The 21,048-nt window shown below is 40.8% G+C and overlaps 1 protein-coding gene across 2 annotated transcripts in view; it reads left to right on the top strand.

Annotated features, from left to right (window-relative positions):
• The window catches only part of EXT2 (exostosin glycosyltransferase 2), a 137,979-nt gene that overhangs the window by 20,624 nt on the left and 96,307 nt on the right, over positions 1-21,048 (top strand). For both annotated transcript variants that reach the window (XM_084850909.1, XM_084850915.1), the window contains exons 4-7: positions 2,891-3,007; positions 8,691-8,886; positions 13,095-13,234; positions 14,310-14,403. In XM_084850909.1, the coding sequence (XP_084707035.1) occupies positions 2,891-3,007; positions 8,691-8,886; positions 13,095-13,234; positions 14,310-14,403 (547 nt within the window). The remainder of the gene's footprint in view (positions 1-2,890; positions 3,008-8,690; positions 8,887-13,094; positions 13,235-14,309; positions 14,404-21,048) is intronic.

Here is a 21,048-nt window from a genome sequence, read left to right as displayed (position 1 = left end):
TTTCTTGCTTGTTCCAACCTCTGAATTCATGTAAGGCTGGAAGGATAACAGGAGCATTCTACAGTGCTAAACTGCACGTCACTGAAAATAAATGGAAAATAATGTAGAATTATTACTTTTGGTTTTAGGACTTCAGACGCATTCAGCACTTTCAGTATCCGAGCAACTTACCTTACTGCAAAAGAGCATCTAGCTTGGCATGTTATATTTCAGTTTGCCTCTCCTTTTTGAAAATGTGACATTTCAAATGTTAAACTGCTGCAGGACCTTTCATCTGTAATTCTTAAAGCACTTTGCGCTTCGTCTAGTATTAATTTTTCTCCATTCCAGAGTTTACCAGCTGTTCCTAGATTTGTGTGCTCAATATAAATTAAGTTAATGTGTCTGTAAACTTGGCTATTCTGGTACAAATAAAACATTGGCTTTTTCAGAGCATGATTTTATTGGCAGAAGAGAAGGTGTATGGATGAGAGAATCAATACATGACTGGTGGCCAGGAGAAAGGCAAAGGTGCCTGAGTGGGTCACTGAATCTCTAACTGCATGAGCACTGGAACCTTTTTTTTTCAATTATAACTTCTTGGCCATGGCCACGACTATTTTTTTAATGCTGTATTTTTAGTGCCTTGGTATCAGATTTTGTGCAACATTCAATGTTAAGATTCTGCTCATACACAGCTCCAGGGCTGGGAAAAATCTTTCAAATTCCTAGGCAGCAGTATTGGCAGTATGTAACAGTGCAATCCTATGGATGTCTACTCAGATGTAAAGCCCATTGAATTCAATGGGACTTACTCCCAGGTAGGTGTGTACAGGATTGCAGCCTAAAGGTACTTAAGCTGGTGTTATATAGTAAAATGTTAATCTACTCTTTCTCATTGTAGTTCTTACAGCCCCTGAATATTTTAGAATCCGTTTGAACCTTGGTTCTATACAGGAATCCAAGGCAGCACCTTGGACTTTCAGTTTGACAAGTTGGCTTACTGCTGACTGAATACTAAGTGAATATAGTGAGCAGCCACACATCTTGACTGGCCTTGCACAGTTCCTATAATGAAGGGGTTTAGTGTTTAGTGCCAAGTGTAATCTAAGACAAGTGTGGGATCTCCAGATGGTTTGGACTTCAGCTTCCAAAAGTACCTGCCAGCATGGCCAGTGGGCAGGAATGCTGCTAGTTCAAGTCCAAAACATCTCGAGAACATCTCAAGTTCTATCTTCTGCCCATCCCTGATCGAAGAGAATGGTAGCTGGAAGTAGTATGACTGTTAGTGATTTTTTTTAAAAGTACATTCATTTTCTGGAACACGAAAGACTATATTATAGTCTCCTTGAAGACTATAATATAATAATTTCAGAGCAAAGCACATACCACTGTGTTGCACTGAAAGCTGGAGGGCCATAGTCAACCTCACAAGAATTTGACTGAATCCTGTGTGAATGTGGTATGAAGCATTTATTGTGCCACTTTGTCACTGCGGAAGATGTAGCAACAGGAACACTGTCTCTTGAATATTTAAACAGCAAGCCAATTTAATCATAGCCATGAAATAGTGCAAACAGGTTTGTTATACCTGTGGGTTTTTTAAAATTCTTTTGACTTGCAACTTGCTCCTTTGTTCTGAAAGCTTGATATGCCTGTCCCATTCTGGAAATCCCATTGGTAGGCTATCAACATGCCAACTGGGGCATTTCCATGGGACCAATATCTTTTTCCCATTAGACAGCATCCTATTTTCAGTGTGGATGCTTATCTTTTGCCATTTGCTGTTGATAGCATGTTATTTTCTGTATAATCAAATGAGCATGTTTATGTAGTTACTTTCATCTCAAAGGTAGTTAATCTATGAGAACAAAATGTATTGATGAAATGATACTGCATGCATTTTAACAATCCTGGCTAAACTGGTAGAAGGTGGAGAAGGAAGAATCATATTCTTTGTGGTCCTGGTGCAGTCTCACATGGGTTTTGTGCTTATAAAGACCAATATTTGAAATTTTCTAGAGCTATATAGTGGAATGTTTTGCTAAGAGGCTGTGTTAATAATCAGGATGTTTTAATAATCAAGTTGAAATGTTGCTAGGGCACTGGACTTTGCCAAAATATTCTTCAGTCTCAACACTAGTCATACTGCCAAGTGCAAATGAATACTGCCAAGTGCATAGAAGCTCTATGAATAAATATAAAGAAATATTCTCAATCATCTTTTTTTTAAAGCTGGGATATAAAGGCAAAAGCCAAAATACAGGGAAGATAATTTAACGTATTGTTTTTGATGTATTATCTGCATTGTAACCATAAAAAAGTGAAGCCTCCCTCCTACAATCTGATTTTTAGCCCTGTTCATACAAGTATAATTCCATCTGTTACAAAAAGGGTTTCAGCCTTGCTGGAAATTAATGCATGACCTAGAGTAATACCAGTTTGCTCTACCCAAGATCTCTCTGAACATGTTATCCATACCCCTCTTTCAGTCTGTGTGTATGTACTGGATTTAGGGTGTTCCCAGTTAAAGATGAACTCAGTGTCACATCAGGTCATCTGTTCTTTTCTATCTGGGAAAGGTGGGGTAGGAATCATGTAAACAGAGGACTCGTTCTCATAGTACGTATTTATTTATTAAAATATTTATATCTGTCTTTCCATTGGAAAAAACACTCATAGCTCAAAAGGTGGGTAGGAAAATGTTTATATGAACAGATATCTGGAACGTCTAGCTAGGAGTTTCAGAGATCTAAATTCATTACATGTATTGTCTTTGAATCAATCTGTTCCTAATTCTACAGAGAAAGCTTCCCAATCTCCCCCCGCCCCCAATTATATAAATGTTTTGAATTGGGTGAGGGTGGTTTGGAAAATGTGGTTATAGCTGATCTTTTCTCTCTATCTTCAGAGCTCTGTTGGCAGGAGGAGGCTTTTCTACGTGGACCTACCGGCAAGGATATGATGTCAGTATTCCTGTTTACAGTCCGCTGTCTGTAGAGGTGCAGCTGCCAAGTCAAGGACTGGGGTGAGCTGAGGATCAGTGGAATAGTGCAGCATAGCTGTGCTTTTGCTCTCAGTATCATAGAATGCCAGAGCTCCTAAGAAATTCCATCCGAAAGACCAGACATGTGCAATATGAGGTGCCATTCTTATAGTATCGGTGCTCTTTTAATTTTTGAGAACCGTGAAGCTGAAATATGGCTGCACATTATCTGTTAAGAAATTGTCCAATAAGTACTATAGAAAACCCATGTTCTACTTAAATTTATGAAGTAATTTTTAGTTTCTATCTCTTACAATTCCTGAGCAATAAAGGATGCTTTCCCTGGGTGCCTCATATGGAGCTATAGAAAAGAGCTTGTGAAAGGGTTTTCTGCTCCATAAAGTTAATCCCACCATTAAAGAACTCATATGCTGCCTAACTCCTGGATGATCTGTTTCTGGAGTGGTGTTGTCCCTCATTTTCTCATGTTCCTGGATTCCACTGCCTATATCACCCTAGTGTCTGGCAGTTCCAAACTTCCATATTTCTCTGACAGAATAAGGGTGCCTAACTATCACAGTGTACTTTACTTGCTGAATTCTAGACCCTCTGGAGTAGAACTGCAGTAAAAATTGCATAAAACTCTTGAAACAGAAAAGCACACTTTCTTGGTCAGGAACTAGCGCAGATAGAAACTAAAAATTACTGTACAGGACATATGCAGAGAGAGAGAAAATGGTAAATTAAAAGAGATGTACTCTCCACCTCTCCCCCCACCAACCAACCCCCCTTGTAATAACCTGACAAACACTGACCATGCTCAGTGACTTCCAGAACTCACAGACTTAATAAACAACAAGCAGTGGATGAGATGCCATAGGTGCAGAGTGCCATCTGCTGGTCAGTGATTACTTTAAGAAACTCAACATAAAACTATGCTTTTGTTTGTTTAACATTACTCCATTGTATGCACCAGCACAGGCTACGGTATTCTTTAGTTGGACCTTTTTTCCTGAAAGCTTTGTTACAGATGAGAGAGAGAACATTTAAAATTCTATTCTGATTGCAGTTGTATGTGAGGTGTTTGGCTTTGTACTGGGAATTGCTCTCTCTCTTGTTTAATACGTAGGCAGGCTTGACAGATTCCCCCCATCTCCCCTTAAAGAATGACTTCAATCATATGCTGCTTAGCTTAGGCCTTTGGTATTTCTAGCACATACCTACAGCTGTGCTGATGCATGTTTTAAGTGCTATACATTTTGGGAATCTACAATGAGTTCAGTTTCATTTTTATTATGAACCCATGGCTTTGCAATTATAAAACTAGGAGTGCCTTATGAGCATCTGATAATAGAACTTTAAAACACAAAACTCCCTGTATACTTTATTTATTATTTATTTACTATTAACATGTACGTAAATATCACCTTTTTTTTGCTAAAAAGGCATCAAGGCAGTGCATGGGAATTTAAAATAATAAACCTGTAAACAATAAAAATAAGACCATTTAAAAATGGTAAAACATTAAAATGTTAAAACAACTACATAATTTAAAAGGCTAGATTAAAAAGATGTGTCTCTGCACCCAAGGACCAAAACCACTGCAAAACAGCATCCCCAAGGCCCAGCCATCAGATGGTCCAGAAGGATATCATGGTTGATGATACTGAAAGCTGCTGAGAGGTCCAGGAGAATGAATAGGGTTCTGTACTCCCTATCCAGTTCCCACTGTAGATCATCCACCAGGGTGACCAAAGCAATCTCAGTGCCACATCCTGGCTGAAAACCCAACTGAAATGGATCCAGATAATCGGTATCATCTGGATATAACTGGAATTGCAACGTCACCACCTTCTCGATCATCTTAGCCAAGAATGGCACATTTGAGACAGACTTATAGTTAGACATGTCTCCTGGATCAAGGAAAGGCTATTTAGTTAAGGTCTTATTACTGCCTCTTTTAAGCAAGAGGGAACAACCCCCTCCCACAAAGAGGCATTAATCACTTTTCTTAGCCACAGCATTAGTACCACATCAGCCAAGAAGGGCAAGGGTCAACTACATGGGTCGTGGCCCTCACCATTCCCAATACCCTGTCCACATTCTCAAGACCTACAAGTTGAAAAGAAACTAACACAACTAGACAAGCAGTTTCCGAGGTTCCATCAATCTGCCCTTCCCTAATACAGGTGTCCAAGTCAAGGCAAATCTGAGCAATTATCTGCAAAGAATAAATCAAATTGTTCACAGTGAGCCACTAACCGCTCTGGTTCCCCCTCTCCAGCACCTTGAAGAGGCCTCACACAGTACAGAAAAGAATTGCCAGTCTATTCTGTGCCAATATGAAGGTGGCAGAGAAGTAGGTTTTCTTCTCTGCTCTCACCACCACAGCAAAAGTCTTTAAATGGTCTTTCACCTGTGTTTGGTCAGTTTCATCCTGAGTTTTACTCCAGTGGCACTCTAACTGACATCCGTCCTGTTTCGTTGCCCTCAACTCCCTGTTAAACCAGAAAGCTGATCTGGCTCTACTAAGAGGAAGAGAGTGCTTAGGAATGAGAGTCTCAACAGTCCTAGCCATCTCCATTTTCCACAGATCAGCCATGGCTTCAACAGTACCTCCAACAGCAAGACAGGAAATTCCTAATGCATGTTCAGGAAAGCATTTGGATACATCAGTCTCCTGGGGCAGACCATTTTAACTGGGCCTCCACCTTTGCAGATAGTAGTTGGTACAGGTGCACAGTTGCCATGGCGGACATGAAATCCCGAGCCGCTCCTGATTGAGCAACCTCAGTGTGAATGTTGAAATCCCCCAGAACAAGAAGCCTGGAGTGATCCAGTGCCAACCCTGAGATCACCCTGGCTACTTCAGGAAGGGAGACTCTTAAGCAGTGGGGTAGATGGTACATCAACAGAATCTCTGTGCTGTCTCGGCCACCCAACCACAGCAACATGCATTCAAAGTTAGCAAACTGTTGGATGGTTAGTGAGAGAACATAGGAAGCTACCTTATGCAGAATCAGACTGTGGGTCCATGTAGCCTAGTATTGTTGACACTGAGTGACAGCAGCTCTCCAATGTTTCAGGCAGGACTTTTTCCAGACTTACCTAAAGATGCCAGGGGTTGAACTAGAGACCTTCTGCATGCAGAGCATGTGCTCTACCACTGAGTCACAGCCCCTCCTATGGAGACAGAATTTATATAGACTGCTCACACAAACACACACACACACACACACACACACACACACACACCCTGCCTGGGCCTAGCCTGTTGTACCATGGAATAAAATGGCAGGCAGAGCAGGGTGAGATACACTCCCCTCTCTTCCCTCAGTCAGGTCTCCCTGATACAGGGAGGTCCCAAGGTTCACATCATCATCCAGAATGAAATCCTGGATAAGTGGTGTTTCCCCAGTGATATTAAAAAATAGGATCTTTTGACTGGGAGGACTACCTTCACTGTCACTATGGCTTCTTTCGGTAGATAACAAGGCCAGCAACTGCCTACCCTCCTTCCCCTGAAACAATTAGACTGAAATCTCCCACCGTATCCCCTCCTGCCAGTTATCACTTTAATAATTGATACGAGTTCTAAAAATACTAAAAATACGAGTTCTGAGAGGTCAGAGCAGTCATAGCAGGTCCCCGCAGAAAACACATACACAGACACCTCCACCAACACGAAGTGAGGTGCCCTTAGTTTCCAGGGATCCTAAAGGGGTGACCCCTTTTGGAATTGCACATGACCCTACCATCCAAGGCCAGCATCTCTCTTATGGCCCCCTTGGTCCCAGTGGTGGTCCAGTGAGGTTGGGTGTGCTGGAAAATGCTGCATCACTGGACATCCTCTCTAGGAAGCAGGAACTCTCTGAGCCAAATCTGCAGCAGGTCTACTTGAGAGGAAGGTTCCCAAAGCAAGCAAGATGGTAAAAGCTCACTTACTATCATTGCCGGGGCAGCTGGTCTTCCCTCTTCCCCTCTTGCTACTGGAGTGGCTGCTGCTGTTGCTGCTATATCTTGCATCTTAGTCAGAGCATCAAGGCAATGTTGTTAAGTAGAACTGTAAGGAATGTTTGTCTTCACATGTGTTACAAAGTTGTAAATTTTATCAACAGACGGCCATTAAGCGACGATAGAGGTATGGGAAATACTTGAGATCTTACCCAGTCAGCATAGACAATACGATGCTGGATGGACTGATGGTCTGGCTCAGTATGTCAGCTTCATATGTTCAAAGGCAGGATTATCTACCCAGTAGCTGCCTGTCCCAGATTAAGCTGCCAGTTTTTGAGAGTTGTAAAGCAGATGCTCAACAGACAGAGTATCTGTTGAGCAAATAGCTCCAGATGACTCAAGTAAAGCAAGATACATACTATAGGCCCTACAGTATAGTACTGGCCCTATAGTATAGGAGAAGGTGACCTCTCCTCCTGACCCCTGATTGTAACGTACGTTTGACTCCTGATAACACTCTAGTGTAACCTAATCTACAGAATACTGCTTGCATTACTTCTAAAGCTATGAATACCTAACTGAAACCTGGGGTTGATTCTCAGCAGCACTGGTAGTGTTCTGTTACCAGTACCAGTTGTGGATTGGTTGCTGAGTGCATGTATGAATCAGTATGTATTCCTGAGGGGTTTTTTAGTCATGTCTATAAGTTTCTTCATGCAATGAATATGAACCTGAGCACACTCCGGGAGAGAGCGCAGGACAGGAAGGCCTGGCGTGCTATGGTCCATGGGGTCACGAAGAGTCGGACACGACTGAACAACAACAACAACAACAACAACATAAGTTTCTTATTAAATGCTACTCATATGCATTATAGGCCATGCTCATCACTTGTATCATCTAAAGTTAACTGATGGTTACCAAAAGATATCAGTTTGATTAAAAGTTAGGTCCTTCTTTGAAACAGAAGGGATGCCTGCATTATGTTGAGACAAGGCCCTAAGTTAGGGAGGACTTGCTGTGTATCTGCTGTATTGCTAACAAAAATTGGATAGTTCAGCAGCAGTTGTCAGGAGGAAAAAAACTTCTGTTATACATATTGCCACAGAAATTTTTACAAGCAGCACTTAGGGCAAGCTGGCATCTAGCCAAAGAAGGAATAAAGCAGAGGTTTAGTTTAAGAGGAAATCCTTTTCAATATGAAGCCAAGACTGCTTGTAAAATGTGCATAATTTGGTGCTTTCCAATCTGCTTTTGAAGTATCTTAACAGTATTTTATTGGGAATGAAGTCCCATTTGTTTCAGTAGAACTTGCTTCCAGATAAGGATGCTTAATATTTCAACCTCAGATTGCAATTCAGTGCACACATTCAAATTCAGTGAGACTGACATGAGTAAGCATACGAAGGATCAGGTTCTTAGCCTGCAATCCCGCTATACTTATTCAGGATTCCAGGACATGGAACTAGGTGGGACTCCTTATATATACTGTACTTTATAATTCACAACTGTGTACCTCATGTATGTATCTACTGCTTGTTCCTCATACAATGGATTTATGAGTCCCTCCAGAATTCAGCTTTACTGTAGCAATATGTGAGAGTTTTCAATGCTCATCTTGTTGACTGTCCGAAACACGAAAGGGGAAATGGTTAGGGGCATGTCTGTAACGCTAATAAGCTAAGAGCAACATAAAGGGATGCACGTCCTAGATTATCTAGAAAGAACACTGCTGTATTTGTCAGGTTCCCATTGTTGTGCTCTTCAGTCCCCGCAGGTACTTTCTCCTATCATTGCAAATGGCTCTTCATCCTGAATACCATTCTGAATTGGAAGCTCTTCAAGCTGAAAATGCAGAATCTGTGCTGATCCTGGACAAGTGTACCAACCTCTCGGAGGGAATCCCTTTTATTCGTAAACGTTGCCACAAGAATCAGATCTTTGATTATCCTCAGGTGCTTCAGGTAATGATGCCTGTGAAGTGTATCCTACCATTTTTCGTTTGGTTACAGGAGAGTATGAATTTTTTCAAAGTGGTCTAAGGTGCCATTATAGTTGAAGGATTAGATGTATCATACAACTGCTCACTGATTATACACACTGGCTTGGATACAGAGTTGCTCTTCCATGAATGAAAGTTGCTCTTTCTTTTTGTGAACAGAAGACACCGAAATCCAGGGACACACTTACTAATGGGAGAAGATTTCTGTAAATGGATGTGTTGCATATCCAGTTGTACAAATGTGAATAACTTTCCTTCCCTGACAAATGAACTTCTTAAATTAGATCTCATACTTGTACTTCTATAATTTAGGAAGCAGCAATACTGTTAAATCTACAGCTTTGAAGGCATTTTTCTTGAGGCAAGGAAGATAAAACCTGATCTGTGTATCTCCTGGTGTGCTCTAATGAACACAGGGCATAAAGGTACTTTGGTGTAGAAATATGGAGAAGAAAATACTGCTTATAACTGCTGCTCTCCATCTCTAACTATAGCAAATGATCAGTCCCTTATAGAACTTCTATAAAGGAGGATGAAAACAGCAGCATTCTGAAGAAAAATGCACTGTTATGGAAATGTCTTGTTTATATGCCAAAAATGTTTAAAATCCTGTGATGAGAAGTGGAATGAAGGGGTCCCCTAAATCCAAGTTAGGGCATCTGATTTCTGTTTCCTTTTTGATTCTTTAAAGGCAGACTGAATTATTCTAGAATAGCAGTCAAAGAGAGTTATTGTGAGGAAAGAAAAACCTTATATCTGTCACGCAGTGATAGTTAAAATAGTTTCCCTCACAGAACGCAACATCTCCCTTTGGAATGTCTGGCTGATAACGGTGATGATATGAGATGTATTTATAGTAAATTTGGTCTAGACAAGAAAAATGTTTAGTTGGGTAGATGAGCATCTTCATATGGGTATTTTTTTCCTCTTAAATCTCATTTTCTTCCCTGCCCCCTAGCGGAATGACTAGGATTTTCCACCTGGTGCTCCATAATCTTATCAAGTGACATTTCTGGCTTTTTTGTTCCTCAGATGTACTAACGTATTAATGTATGCTAATCTGGCATAATTCCTGGGGGTGGCAGTCATGGTAGATTTACAAAGGAAAAGAGGAAGATTTACAGTGGAACAGAGTGCCTTATATAGAGTCAAACCTTCGGTCCATCTAGCCCAGTATTGTTTAGACTGATTGGCAGTGGCTCTCAAGGGTTTCAGGCAGGAGTTTTTCTAACCCTCCCTAAAGATGCCGGGGATTGAACCTAAGACCGTCTGCATGCAAAGCAGGTGCTCAACCACTGAGCTACAGCTCCTTGACAGAAGCGGTTGCTTTGGGGAAAGGTGCAGTAATCATCGAGCCTTGTAGGGTCTTTGCCATGAGTACCCCCCATTACCTTCTCCATATAGCAGAACACTAGCTAGTCAGTCTTGTGGAAGAATCAAATTTTGGGACACAGCCCAGGTGCAGCCCATTCACTCCTGTGGAAAAAAGTAACTGCAGCATGGGGGAACACCATTCCTCTCATTTTTGGATTGATGTTTTATTGTAATTCATTTTCTATGTACTATCTTTGTACACTACCCTTGAACCCATTTTTGTGGCTGAAGGATGGTATAGAATTTTAAAAAATAATATGTTGGAGCAAAACCTTTCTCCCCTGCTTTGATAACTGGACCCAAACATGTCAGAGAGAAGGCATTTTTCTCCTGCCTCATTTTCTCTCTGCAATCCCTTCCAGTCTCTCACCAGAGCGGCTGGCTTCCATTCACTTCTGCAGGAGAAAAGCACAGTATAGGGTGCACCACACTGAAAGCCAGTTGCGATCAACCCGCAGAAGCCTGTCAGTTAAGGCAAATGCATTTCATTGTGTAATTTGTTCCACATGTCAGAATTAGATTTGCTTTGGCATTGTCAGCGCAGGATGCTCTTGTACTTTCTTCACGCTTTGACCCTTTAAACAAACAAAGTGCTTAAGCCAAATTGAAAGCTGAAAATGGGAGTTTATTCCATACAAGAACTCCTGTATTTTCTATAAAAGAGAACACCCAATTTCCCAAGGGGATAGGCTCTCTCAGACCATTAGCAGCAAAGTGCTTTTGGGCTCTCTGTTCTCCTGCTGCTATCACAAGAGGTATCTTGCAGTTCTTTCAGTGCACTTAAACTCTGCTACTCTTCCCTAATCTGTGGGACCAGCCTATTACGTTCTAGTTTCTCTTTGCTCTTAATGAATTCTATTAGTAGTCCAATCAGTCAACTCACAACCAGATGCTGCTGACTTCTGCTCACTCTGTCCTCTCAGACGTTCCCCAAGTTTGCCATGTTAAGACCAGCGACTGTGCAAACACATACTTCACAAACCACATCATCAACTTCCTAAGCAAAAGTGCAGTCCCTGTCAGAGGCACGAGACAGGAATTGTTATTTAGCAGTTTTATTTAGAATATATATGCATAATTTCACACCCACCAAGAAAGGCTCATTGCAAATATATGCAGATGCTTCACTTTTAAAAAATTGGTTTTCTAATGGGAGTGCAGTATCTTGTGGTATAGCTACATGTTTTCTAAGAATTCTTCCAAAACTGGAAAATGTTTTTCACATCTAATCAGCTATTGAAATCCATGACAAACTTTGAAGTGATGGCCTAGAACTTTATTTAATTAATTAATTAAGAATTATATGGAACCCTTTTAAGGCAGTGTACAAGGAAAAAAAATACAAAACTATGCAAAATACTATGGAGAAGCAATAAATGTTCAGTAAAAATACTATAAATGCCAGTAAAACCTGCAGACCACAGGGTATGGAAAAGCCAGTGAAAACAAGTGGGTCTTCAGAGCCTTCCTGAAGACCTACAAGGAAGAAGCCTGATAAACCCCCAATAGAAGCAGTTTCCAGAAATGCAGGGCCACAACTGAGAAGACCCTCTCCCTTGTACTCACCACCCTAACTACCCTTAGCAGGTGAGAAGGGCCTCTTTTGATGACCTAGAGATCTGTGATTTTTCACCCACTTAAGAGCAGATATGAGCAGTTGTGCTGTGTGGAAGAATTCTTGCTGGCTTATGGCATTCACCTGGTGCTGAGCCTACCCCTTGCACCTCTTACAGTACCTATGTTTGGCATTAACAGAACTGGTGGGTGCTGTAATAAAAAGACCTTGTTTACTTTCCTATTTAGAGTAGCTCATCAGTTAACTGGTAAATGTGTTTGCTGTGTAACTAGTATTTCTTGCAGTTAATATGTAAAGTGTGGATGTTGTTCATGTAAATTTAAACACCTGTATATGCATGTTTGGAAAACCTGGTCAGGTCGCTAGACTAGGGTAGTCTGCTGCTTTAAATAAATCTTAATCAGTTAATCACGTGAGTTTTAATTGACACGACATGACATCTGAATGCTCTGTCTAGATAACGCCCTGTTGGCAAGAGCCAGGCAGGGCAGGAGGAGGATGGAGGCTTTTCCAGCTTTCCATTCATTTGATTTTGTTATCCATCTCTCGGTGGGCAGGGACAGGAATGGAGACCTTCATGGATTTAAATGTGAACCTTCTGCTGTCTACTTCACCAATAGATGAGAGGATCTCTGCAAGCAAAATAACATCCCTTGAGGAAGCTCAATAATTATTTGGGAAGGCTTCCTAGGATGTTGTTTTAGAACTTCTGATCTAAAAGAAAAAAGACTTATGAAAAAGCCTGGTTTGCATTTGTCATGATTGGCAACCGTCGAGCCCAGCTACAAAGCACAACATTCTACAAGGCAGAGAATGCTCTGTGTATCCACTTTATTTATTTACTGCATTTATTTCCTGCCTTTTTTCCTCCAAGTAACCCAAAGCAGCATACATAATTCTCCTCTTCTCCATTTTATTTTCACAACAACCCTGTGAAGTAGGTTGGGCTGAAAGTTTGTGACTGGCCCAAAGCCACCCAGTCAGCTTCCATGGCCTAGTGGGGACTCGAACCCAGATCTCTGGCTCCCAATCCAACACTCGAACCACTATACCACACTGGCTTTCTGGTTTTGATGATGATGATAGGTATTCATATGGCAAATAAGTTAACAGGTGAGATAGCAAGATTCAGAATGATGCAGCTACTCTTTCCCATGCTGCCATAGTAAGGAAAGGAGTTGTGTCTTACCATGTCCATTTCATGTGCCATTTGCCAACAGGAAGCTACATTCTGTGTGGTTCTGCGAGGAGCCCGCTTGGGACAAGCTGTACTGAGTGATGTACTTCAAGCTGGTTGCATCCCTGTTGTCATAGCTGATTCTTATATTCTGCCTTTCTCTGAAGTTCTGGACTGGAAGAGGTATGTTATTTGTTAATTTAACTTGCAATATTTATATACCGCTCCACATCAAAGATTTCGGAGCAGTGAACAAGATAAAAGAATAAAACCCAAGATAAAAGAATAAAACAACACATTTTAAGCCAACAGATTCTGAACTTACGTTATCTATAGTCTTGTTGTGTGTTTAATTGTTGCAACTTATTTGCCAACTGCATGGGTATGCAGGGGTTGACGCTGAGGAAAAAAGATGAAGTTAAGATACATATGTAGACTGAACTTTGTTGGTGTTCATGCAATGTATAAACAGAGTGTCATATTTCTATACAGTATGTAGGAGGGAGGGGTATTGTATTTTTCGTGACCAGCCATTCCCTTCAGATTAATTTTCATATATTCCCTTTTCTCCTTGGGCTTATCAACTTGGCTCCACACACAAAAAAGTTTTCCAGTTTCAATTAACTAAATAATGAACCAATAAGACACTGTATTGAATCCAGAGAGTTTGCTCCTGTCAGTGGGAGCGCTCCTTAAGTGGAATGGCATTCGGGATGTTCTGGCCAGTGGGAAGGGGAGGGAAGCGATTTTCACCAATTGCCATGACCCCCTGCAGCCCACAGCACCACCTGGAGGAGTTGTGGCTCAGTGGTAGAGCACCTGCGTTGCGTTCAGAAAGTTCCAGGTTCAATCCCCAGCATCTCCAAGTAGGGCTGGAAAAAATCCTGGCTGAAACTTTGGAGAGCAGCTGCCAGTCAGTGTCGACAGTGCTGGGCTAGATGGACCAATGTTCTGACTCCATATAAGGCAGCTTTCTGTGTCCCCACCCTCCAGAGCAGATCATGGGGGAGTGAGAAAGCTGCAAAAAATCTCCTCCTCTCCTCAGTGGATCAGTGGAAAGCCTCTGCTGGATCAAACGCCTTCTGCAGATGGAAGAGAGCCCTTCTGTTCTTGGGCTAAGTCTGGATGCAAGCACTCTTGCCTTTCTCTGAAATTTGTTTTTGTCAAAGTGGGGGGATGTTGCCAGTAAGGTAGATGAATCATATGTGCTTCTGTGGCATTTTCTAAAATTTTCCCTGTTTTCCTTTTTACACTTTAGGGCTTCTGTGGTGATACCTGAAGAAAAGATGTCTGAAATGTACAACATTCTGCAAAGCATACCCCAGCGGCAGATTGAGGAGATGCAGAGACAGGTAGAATAGATTGAATATAAGCCATGAATACTGTCCTGGGAGTCAAAGCCCAAGTTTACATGTCTTGGTGAATTGACATGTTGGGCAAATGTCATAATGGTCTGCATGTTCCTGTATTTTAATGTTTAATTTGTTCAGAGGATGTGCTGAATATTGCATTTTGCTGAATTGTGCTGAGTAGGTACACTGAAGTTACTCAAAATTAATTTTCTGTTTTGCTCTCAATCAACATGACTTATCTTGTCAAATGAAAGTCCATCCACCTCTTAAGTCTCTTAGATGGCAGTTATGTCCCACTGAAGTAAATAGGACTTGCTTCCAAGTAACATTAGGTTCAAGATGTGTTTGATCTTTAGTTCCTTGAAGCGATAAACAGAATCACTACAACATGGATTTCAGAGAAGTAGTTTTGAAGGTTCTTTGAAGGACTGGATAGGATTTGGAGTTTTGGTCATTTTATCTTATTTGTAAATGGAGTTCCAAATGATCACTTGGACTCATTAGGGGCTAGTGTGATGCAGAATATACACAGAAAGGACAAAAATGGCAATCTGTGCACAATACCTCTTGTGACTAATGCTTTCTGTACTCTTGCTAACTAGTAATATGAAGAACTTCGTGTGGGCAGGCATGCCTGCCTGCCTGCCTGCCTGCCTGCCTGCCTTCCTTCCTTCCTTCCTTCCTTCCTTCCTTCCTTCCTTCCTTCACAGTATTTTTGCCCCGTTCTACATCTAAAAAGACTCCCTGAGAGGTTTACAGATCAATTTTAAAAAATTATTATCTGCCCTCAGGCATATAATCTAAAAGACAGGACACAAAAGGAAAACAGGATGGAGATTGTGGATGTGGATTTGTATAATCTGGCAAAGTTTTGCAGTTTTCTACAGGACTATGCATATTGTGATTCTATATAGTTTCACATTTTAGCATTCTGAGAATCCTAGCCTTGAGGTTTTGTTTTGCGAAAAATTGACCTTAAAGCCATGAAAATCTCGAAGTAGTCTGGGCACAATACCTGGTGACATCTTTGAATGCATACAGTGAGGAAATTTCCAAGGCGTGAGGATTCAGTGCCTTTTATAGATTATTGTCCTAACCCATGACTAGCAGCAGCAGAAGAATGTATGCCAAACAAGCAAATACGTGCAAATGTGCTTAATTTTTGTAAGACAGCGAAGTTGCACAATGCATATAGGTAACAGAATATTGCTTTTCTTCACACAGAATTTTAATTTTGCTATAGTATATAATATGCACAGCCCCACTCACAGATAGTGTAAATAAGCCTGTGGTTTGATGGTTTGTCCGTTTAATGATGACTGAGTGAATAAAGACTTCAATAGGTCCATGATATGCCCGGTGTAATATATTGCATAGATGCATTTAAGAAGATAGTAGACCTTGATCAATTGTGTACATTCTAAAATGGAACCAGCAGTGATTGCAGTAGCGGTTTTCAAATTCTGTGGACTTGGTTTGCACGACATGGTGGGTTAAATAATCCATAATGAGCTGCAGTGTGTGTGGGCAACCATCATAAATACTCAACCTCCAATCGAGGTGATCAGGAGTTGTGGTGTATCATGTGAACCCGACCAGTGTGGGTTATTCAAGGGTTAAACAACCCTTGCATAACCCTCGATTAGTAGTAGGGTTCACATGATACACTGTAACCCCCAATCGCCCGGCTCAGGGGGTTGCATATTCAAAATGGCAGCCACATGCACCCGGCATGTGCTGCAGCTCATCATGGGTTAAATAACCCACGATAAGCTGGCTTCAGAATCCTGAAGCAGCGAGGCATACTTCTGTCAGTGTATCTTGTATGTATGTGAATGCTCATATAACCTTACCTTAATTGCGTTCCAGTTGGATTTCCTACACCACAAGTGGCCTTCCAGATGCTTTGGCTTATATCATCCCTCACCATTAGCTATGGTGTCTAGGACTGAAGGGAACTGTAGGCGGGCCACCCTGGTTTACCAAACTTTTGACAGAAGAGAGAACCTGCTCTAGGAGCACAGTTATCTAGATATATGAATAAAGGGATATGTGGGATAAATGAGTAATAGATATACATTAAGACTGAGGAAGATTGATAGTTAAATGACAAAGTGTGTCAGGACTTTCAAACATGTTTCTTTTAAAAGAGACAACCCAGTACTAGTTTGAAAACCTGTATGTTTTCTGTGCATAGTCATTCACTTTCAGAACTTATTTACAATCATAAAAGCTAGAAATGATTTTAAAGCACTTTATTTTTTTAATGAGGAAGCAGTCACTTGAGCCCACTATTACTTCTGGTAAATAGCATTCCTGGGGACTGTAATAAGGAGTACAGGGATCAGAGTGAAGTGTGTGAAATTAAGCATAAGTATCTGGGACGTTCATAACTAATATGAACTCCAGATTTGTGAGATAGTAGGAGTTTTCCTGTACAAGCCCTGGAAACTAATGTGCACTTGGATCACATGTGAGGTAATTAGATTACTTAAGTTAATGCATGTGATTCTACTGACATTTTTCTTGTGCTGAGAGACTTTGCCAATATCATAAACAGCCAGAAGAGGTCTCTGCTCCCTTAATTCATTCTGCTTTTCTTAGCCTTTTTTGCTAGCCATTCTGCTTGCGGACAAAATGGGTCAATTAACCAATATGGTTAGGACAGAAACTATTACCTTTTGATTAACCACGGAGGGCAGCAAAGACAGCATGACTGCTGTAAGAAAGTCTATAGATGTGTGACTTGATATCCATGCTAACTATTCAGACTAGCATTCTTGACTGTGCTTGCAAATGCAAGAGAGCCTGTTTCAGCAGACCTAGTAACTTAAGTCCTGTGTTTGCAGTAGATGTCACCATGGTCTGAATTATAATCTAAAACCTGCTACAGTAATACACACAACTGCAAATACATATCTGTAGATTTGTAATTGTGTTTATGGGTACCTCCCCCCCCTTCTTCCTTTTAGTCTATAGAGGATGCAACATCTGGCAAAGATGTAGGGATGAAATTAGAGCCACATCTGTCAGTGTTCTGGAATCACAGAATTGTAGAGTTGGAAGTGCTCCAATGGTTCATCTAATCAACCCTCCTCCCCATCCCCACTGCAACTTAGGCTATCCCAGGCCTATAGTATAATTAACAAATGTGTATCTGGCTTTTTTTGTGTAACTTCGAAGCAATGAGATTCCACACCTTCCATACATCATTTATTCTGTTGCTGAACTGCTCTTTTAATCAGGAAGTTTTGCCCAAATCTACTTTGATTTAAAATAATTGTTTCTTCTCCTATATCCCCCAGGGATAAGATGAATGACTCCATGCTCTGTCTTCTGAGAGTGAGATAGAGAGGGAGGGAGAAAACTGAAAACTTTCAACTTGCATGCTTCTACACCAACCTTAGTTGATACAGCTTTTATTGCATCATGTTTAGGGATGCAAGTATTCATAGACTGCTCAGTTGAATCTTTAGTTGATTAATAGGATACATCTTATTGGTGAAGACATATTTAATAGGTAGAGCTGCAAGTAAGACTACCTTTTGTTTAAGATTATTTTGGTTTTGTTTCCGTATAAGGGAATGAAAATGAAATATTAAATATGGCCTTTTCCAAAAATGAATGGTGGCTTTAATTAAAGTGTCAGTTATTTTACATTTTCTTCATTATCTCCAAAAGACGCACCGTTAATGACACTTTGATATAATAAAAATTAAAATCTGATTTATTTCATTAATTCATTAAAAGTCAGATGATTAATCAACTTAGGGCACAATCCTATGGCGATGCCAGTAAGCCACTGAACTCGGAAGGTTATGGGCATCCTATTCAGAGTAGGAGGAGCAGCGGAAGCGATCTTTTTTGCATTTTGGCTAGATGGGCTTTTTCATCTGTCTGCCTTGAGCATGTCAGAGGAGGAGGGAAGGAGGATGGGGAGGCCTCAGGATACATCGTATCCCAGCTTCCCCAGTTTCCACCCCCCACCCCATCCACCAGCAGGCTCCCTTTGCCCCCTCTCTGAGGTCACTGGCACAGTTCTCTCCATTCTGGCTGTGAGGGGGATGTGGAAGTGGCAGGAAGTGCAGATTCCTGGATCTGCAGTTGGAGTGGTGTCTCTGACCTCAGATCCAGGAATCTGAATTATCCTATGCCCTCCCAGATTATATCTGGGGGCCATAGGATTGCTCCCTTAGGGTGCAATCCTACGCATGTTTAGACAGAAAAAAAACTCCTACATGCTGGCTGGGGAACACTGGGAGTTGTAGGACTTTTTTTTCTGTCTAAACATGCATAGGATTGCACCCTTCATTGCTCAGTCAGTTGGGAGCCTTATTTTACATTCTTTGACTGGGATCTTGTGAGTGGAACTACTTCTGCTTGTTCGTGGTATGTGCTGCTGATATGCTTCTTCTGAAAAGCTGCTAAAATGGGTCAGGGGACCTTCTGACACCATGTGGAATGCGTGTAGTTGCCCCTGATGGATACATTATTTTAAAAAAAATCTATAAATGTGACTGACGACAATGTAATATGAAAAAATATGTAAAATTGGCCAAAATATTTCATTTACAGGGAATCAGCTGTTCAGAGAAGCTACCTAGGTTTGTAATAACTCCCAGTGTTAAGTTCTACGGGCCGCTGATACTGTTCTTTTGCCTTCAAGTTCAAAAACCTTTTGGAGGTATGAATGAAAAAAAAAATACCGAACAATTAATATCTCCATATCTTAACATGCAATTGCTATTGTGGTTTTAAATTAGAGTTTTCATCATATTGTCATTTAGGCTCCCAATAACTTGAATATATAGCTTCCTCGCCCATCCCTTTCACTTTAATTGGGGTGTAATTTAGTGAAAACTTCAATTTTTTTTTTTAAAAGCACAAGTGGGGAGGATTTGAAACATCATGGAACAGCTGACTCCTTTATTTTAGGAGAATCTATAGCATATGAAGTAGTCCAGGTTAAGAGGAAATGTTTTATATTTTTATACCCCTTTGAATGGAAATATATTTCAAATTTTTAGTTGGCAAAATCAGATTTGATGGAACCAATATCAGATTTTTAGGTGCCTGTTGAACAGGGTGGGTGGGTTTTTTTTAAAGCCCTGGTATTAACGTTCTTGTATGTAAAAACAAACGAACACCATAATATAGCCGTCTTGCCAGTGGTTTTCCTAAACTCTGCTGTTACTTCTGCATACTATGAACAGAATACATACATTTCATTTGTTGTCAGCCTTATTTATTAGCAGATTTTTATGCTGAAGCATCTGTGGAATCTCTCCTGCAACACATGGTTATGTGCTATTTGTAAGAATGAATATGAATATATATGTTCTGAAAATATATATATATTCAGAAACGGTCTCCAGCATAGATTCTGAACAGCAAAGTAGTCCATGGATGCACATTCTTAGTTTATGTGAAGAAGCTCACCACCTGCTTAGCAGCTGTTCACATTTTCTTTTTCTTTTTTTGCCATGGAGCTATTTCACAATGAAGTGATGGGTTAAAGATGGCCCTTGACACAAAGGTTAAAAACATACTTGTTTTCTCTCTAATATGAAGGGGCTGGGGTGAGGGTGAGAAGAGAGTGCTGGGATTTGCCAGCACATGGATTCTGCAGATTTTCATTTTCTGTGCTTCCTTTTCATTTTTGCTTGCTTAAAGAGATGCACTTCTGTGGTACTGTGCAAGCACTCATGATTAAATGAAAGAATCTTGATCTAAACCTTCAGGTGCTGGCTGGGTAAAAACTACTAAGAAAATCCGAAGTTTGAGGCTGTTCTAACATAACTGGTAGGAGCTAAGGTAACACAAGCGTAGGTGCCTCTTTTGGGATGGAGAAACATATTATTCCTTTCCTACAGTCTGCGGGTCTTTCCCTCACCATCATTTGTTCACTTTGCGATTTGATCTTCTGCAATACTTACGTGTATCCCCCCCTGCATTTAAGATTATTATGTACTGTATTTTTAAGTCCAGATGAAGCTTTCAGAGAAATATCATCTGTCATTGCGTAGCCATAGCTTGCTTTCTTCATAATTATTTCTTCCCTTTTTATTTTGCTTACACATTGCAGTTGCTTAATATTTAGTTGTCTATACACTGTTTTTACTTTCATGGGTGTTTGTTGTTGGCTGTGTTTGGATGATCAAATTGTGGCTTAATAAGCCAGGGTATGCATGAGCTTTGCGCAACCACACACATCTCCTTTGCTATTACTTTCCTCTTCCCTCTGCACGAGCAATGAAACAAATCAGGAAGCCACAGTTAACCATTTATTAATTCTATTTTGTATCCCACCTTTTTACCTCTTGCAAGGAACCCAAGGTGCAAGGAACCCATGGTCTTGCTCCTCCATTTTGTCCTCAAAACAGCTTGTGAGTTAATTTAGGCTTAGAGTCAGTGACTGGCACATAGTCACCCAGTATTCTTCATAGCCAAGTGGAGACTAGAACTTGGATCTCCGGAGTCTCAGGCCAACACTCTAACCACTACACCACGCACGCTCTCTATAGCTTAACCATAGCTTCCTGTTACATCCATACTGGGAACTATGGTTAATGGCTTCAAGACAAGTCAGGAATAAAGTTGGCTTCTGAATTCTGGCTTGTTTGGAATATCTTGACTTATTAAATA

Source organism: Heloderma suspectum, chromosome 1 (assembly GCF_057233095.1).
Source record: "Heloderma suspectum isolate Gila_16-S chromosome 1, 16-S_ref, whole genome shotgun sequence".
In the NCBI taxonomy this organism is placed as follows: Eukaryota; Metazoa; Chordata; class Lepidosauria; order Squamata; family Helodermatidae; genus Heloderma; species Heloderma suspectum.
This window is presented reverse-complemented; position numbering and strand designations above follow the sequence as displayed.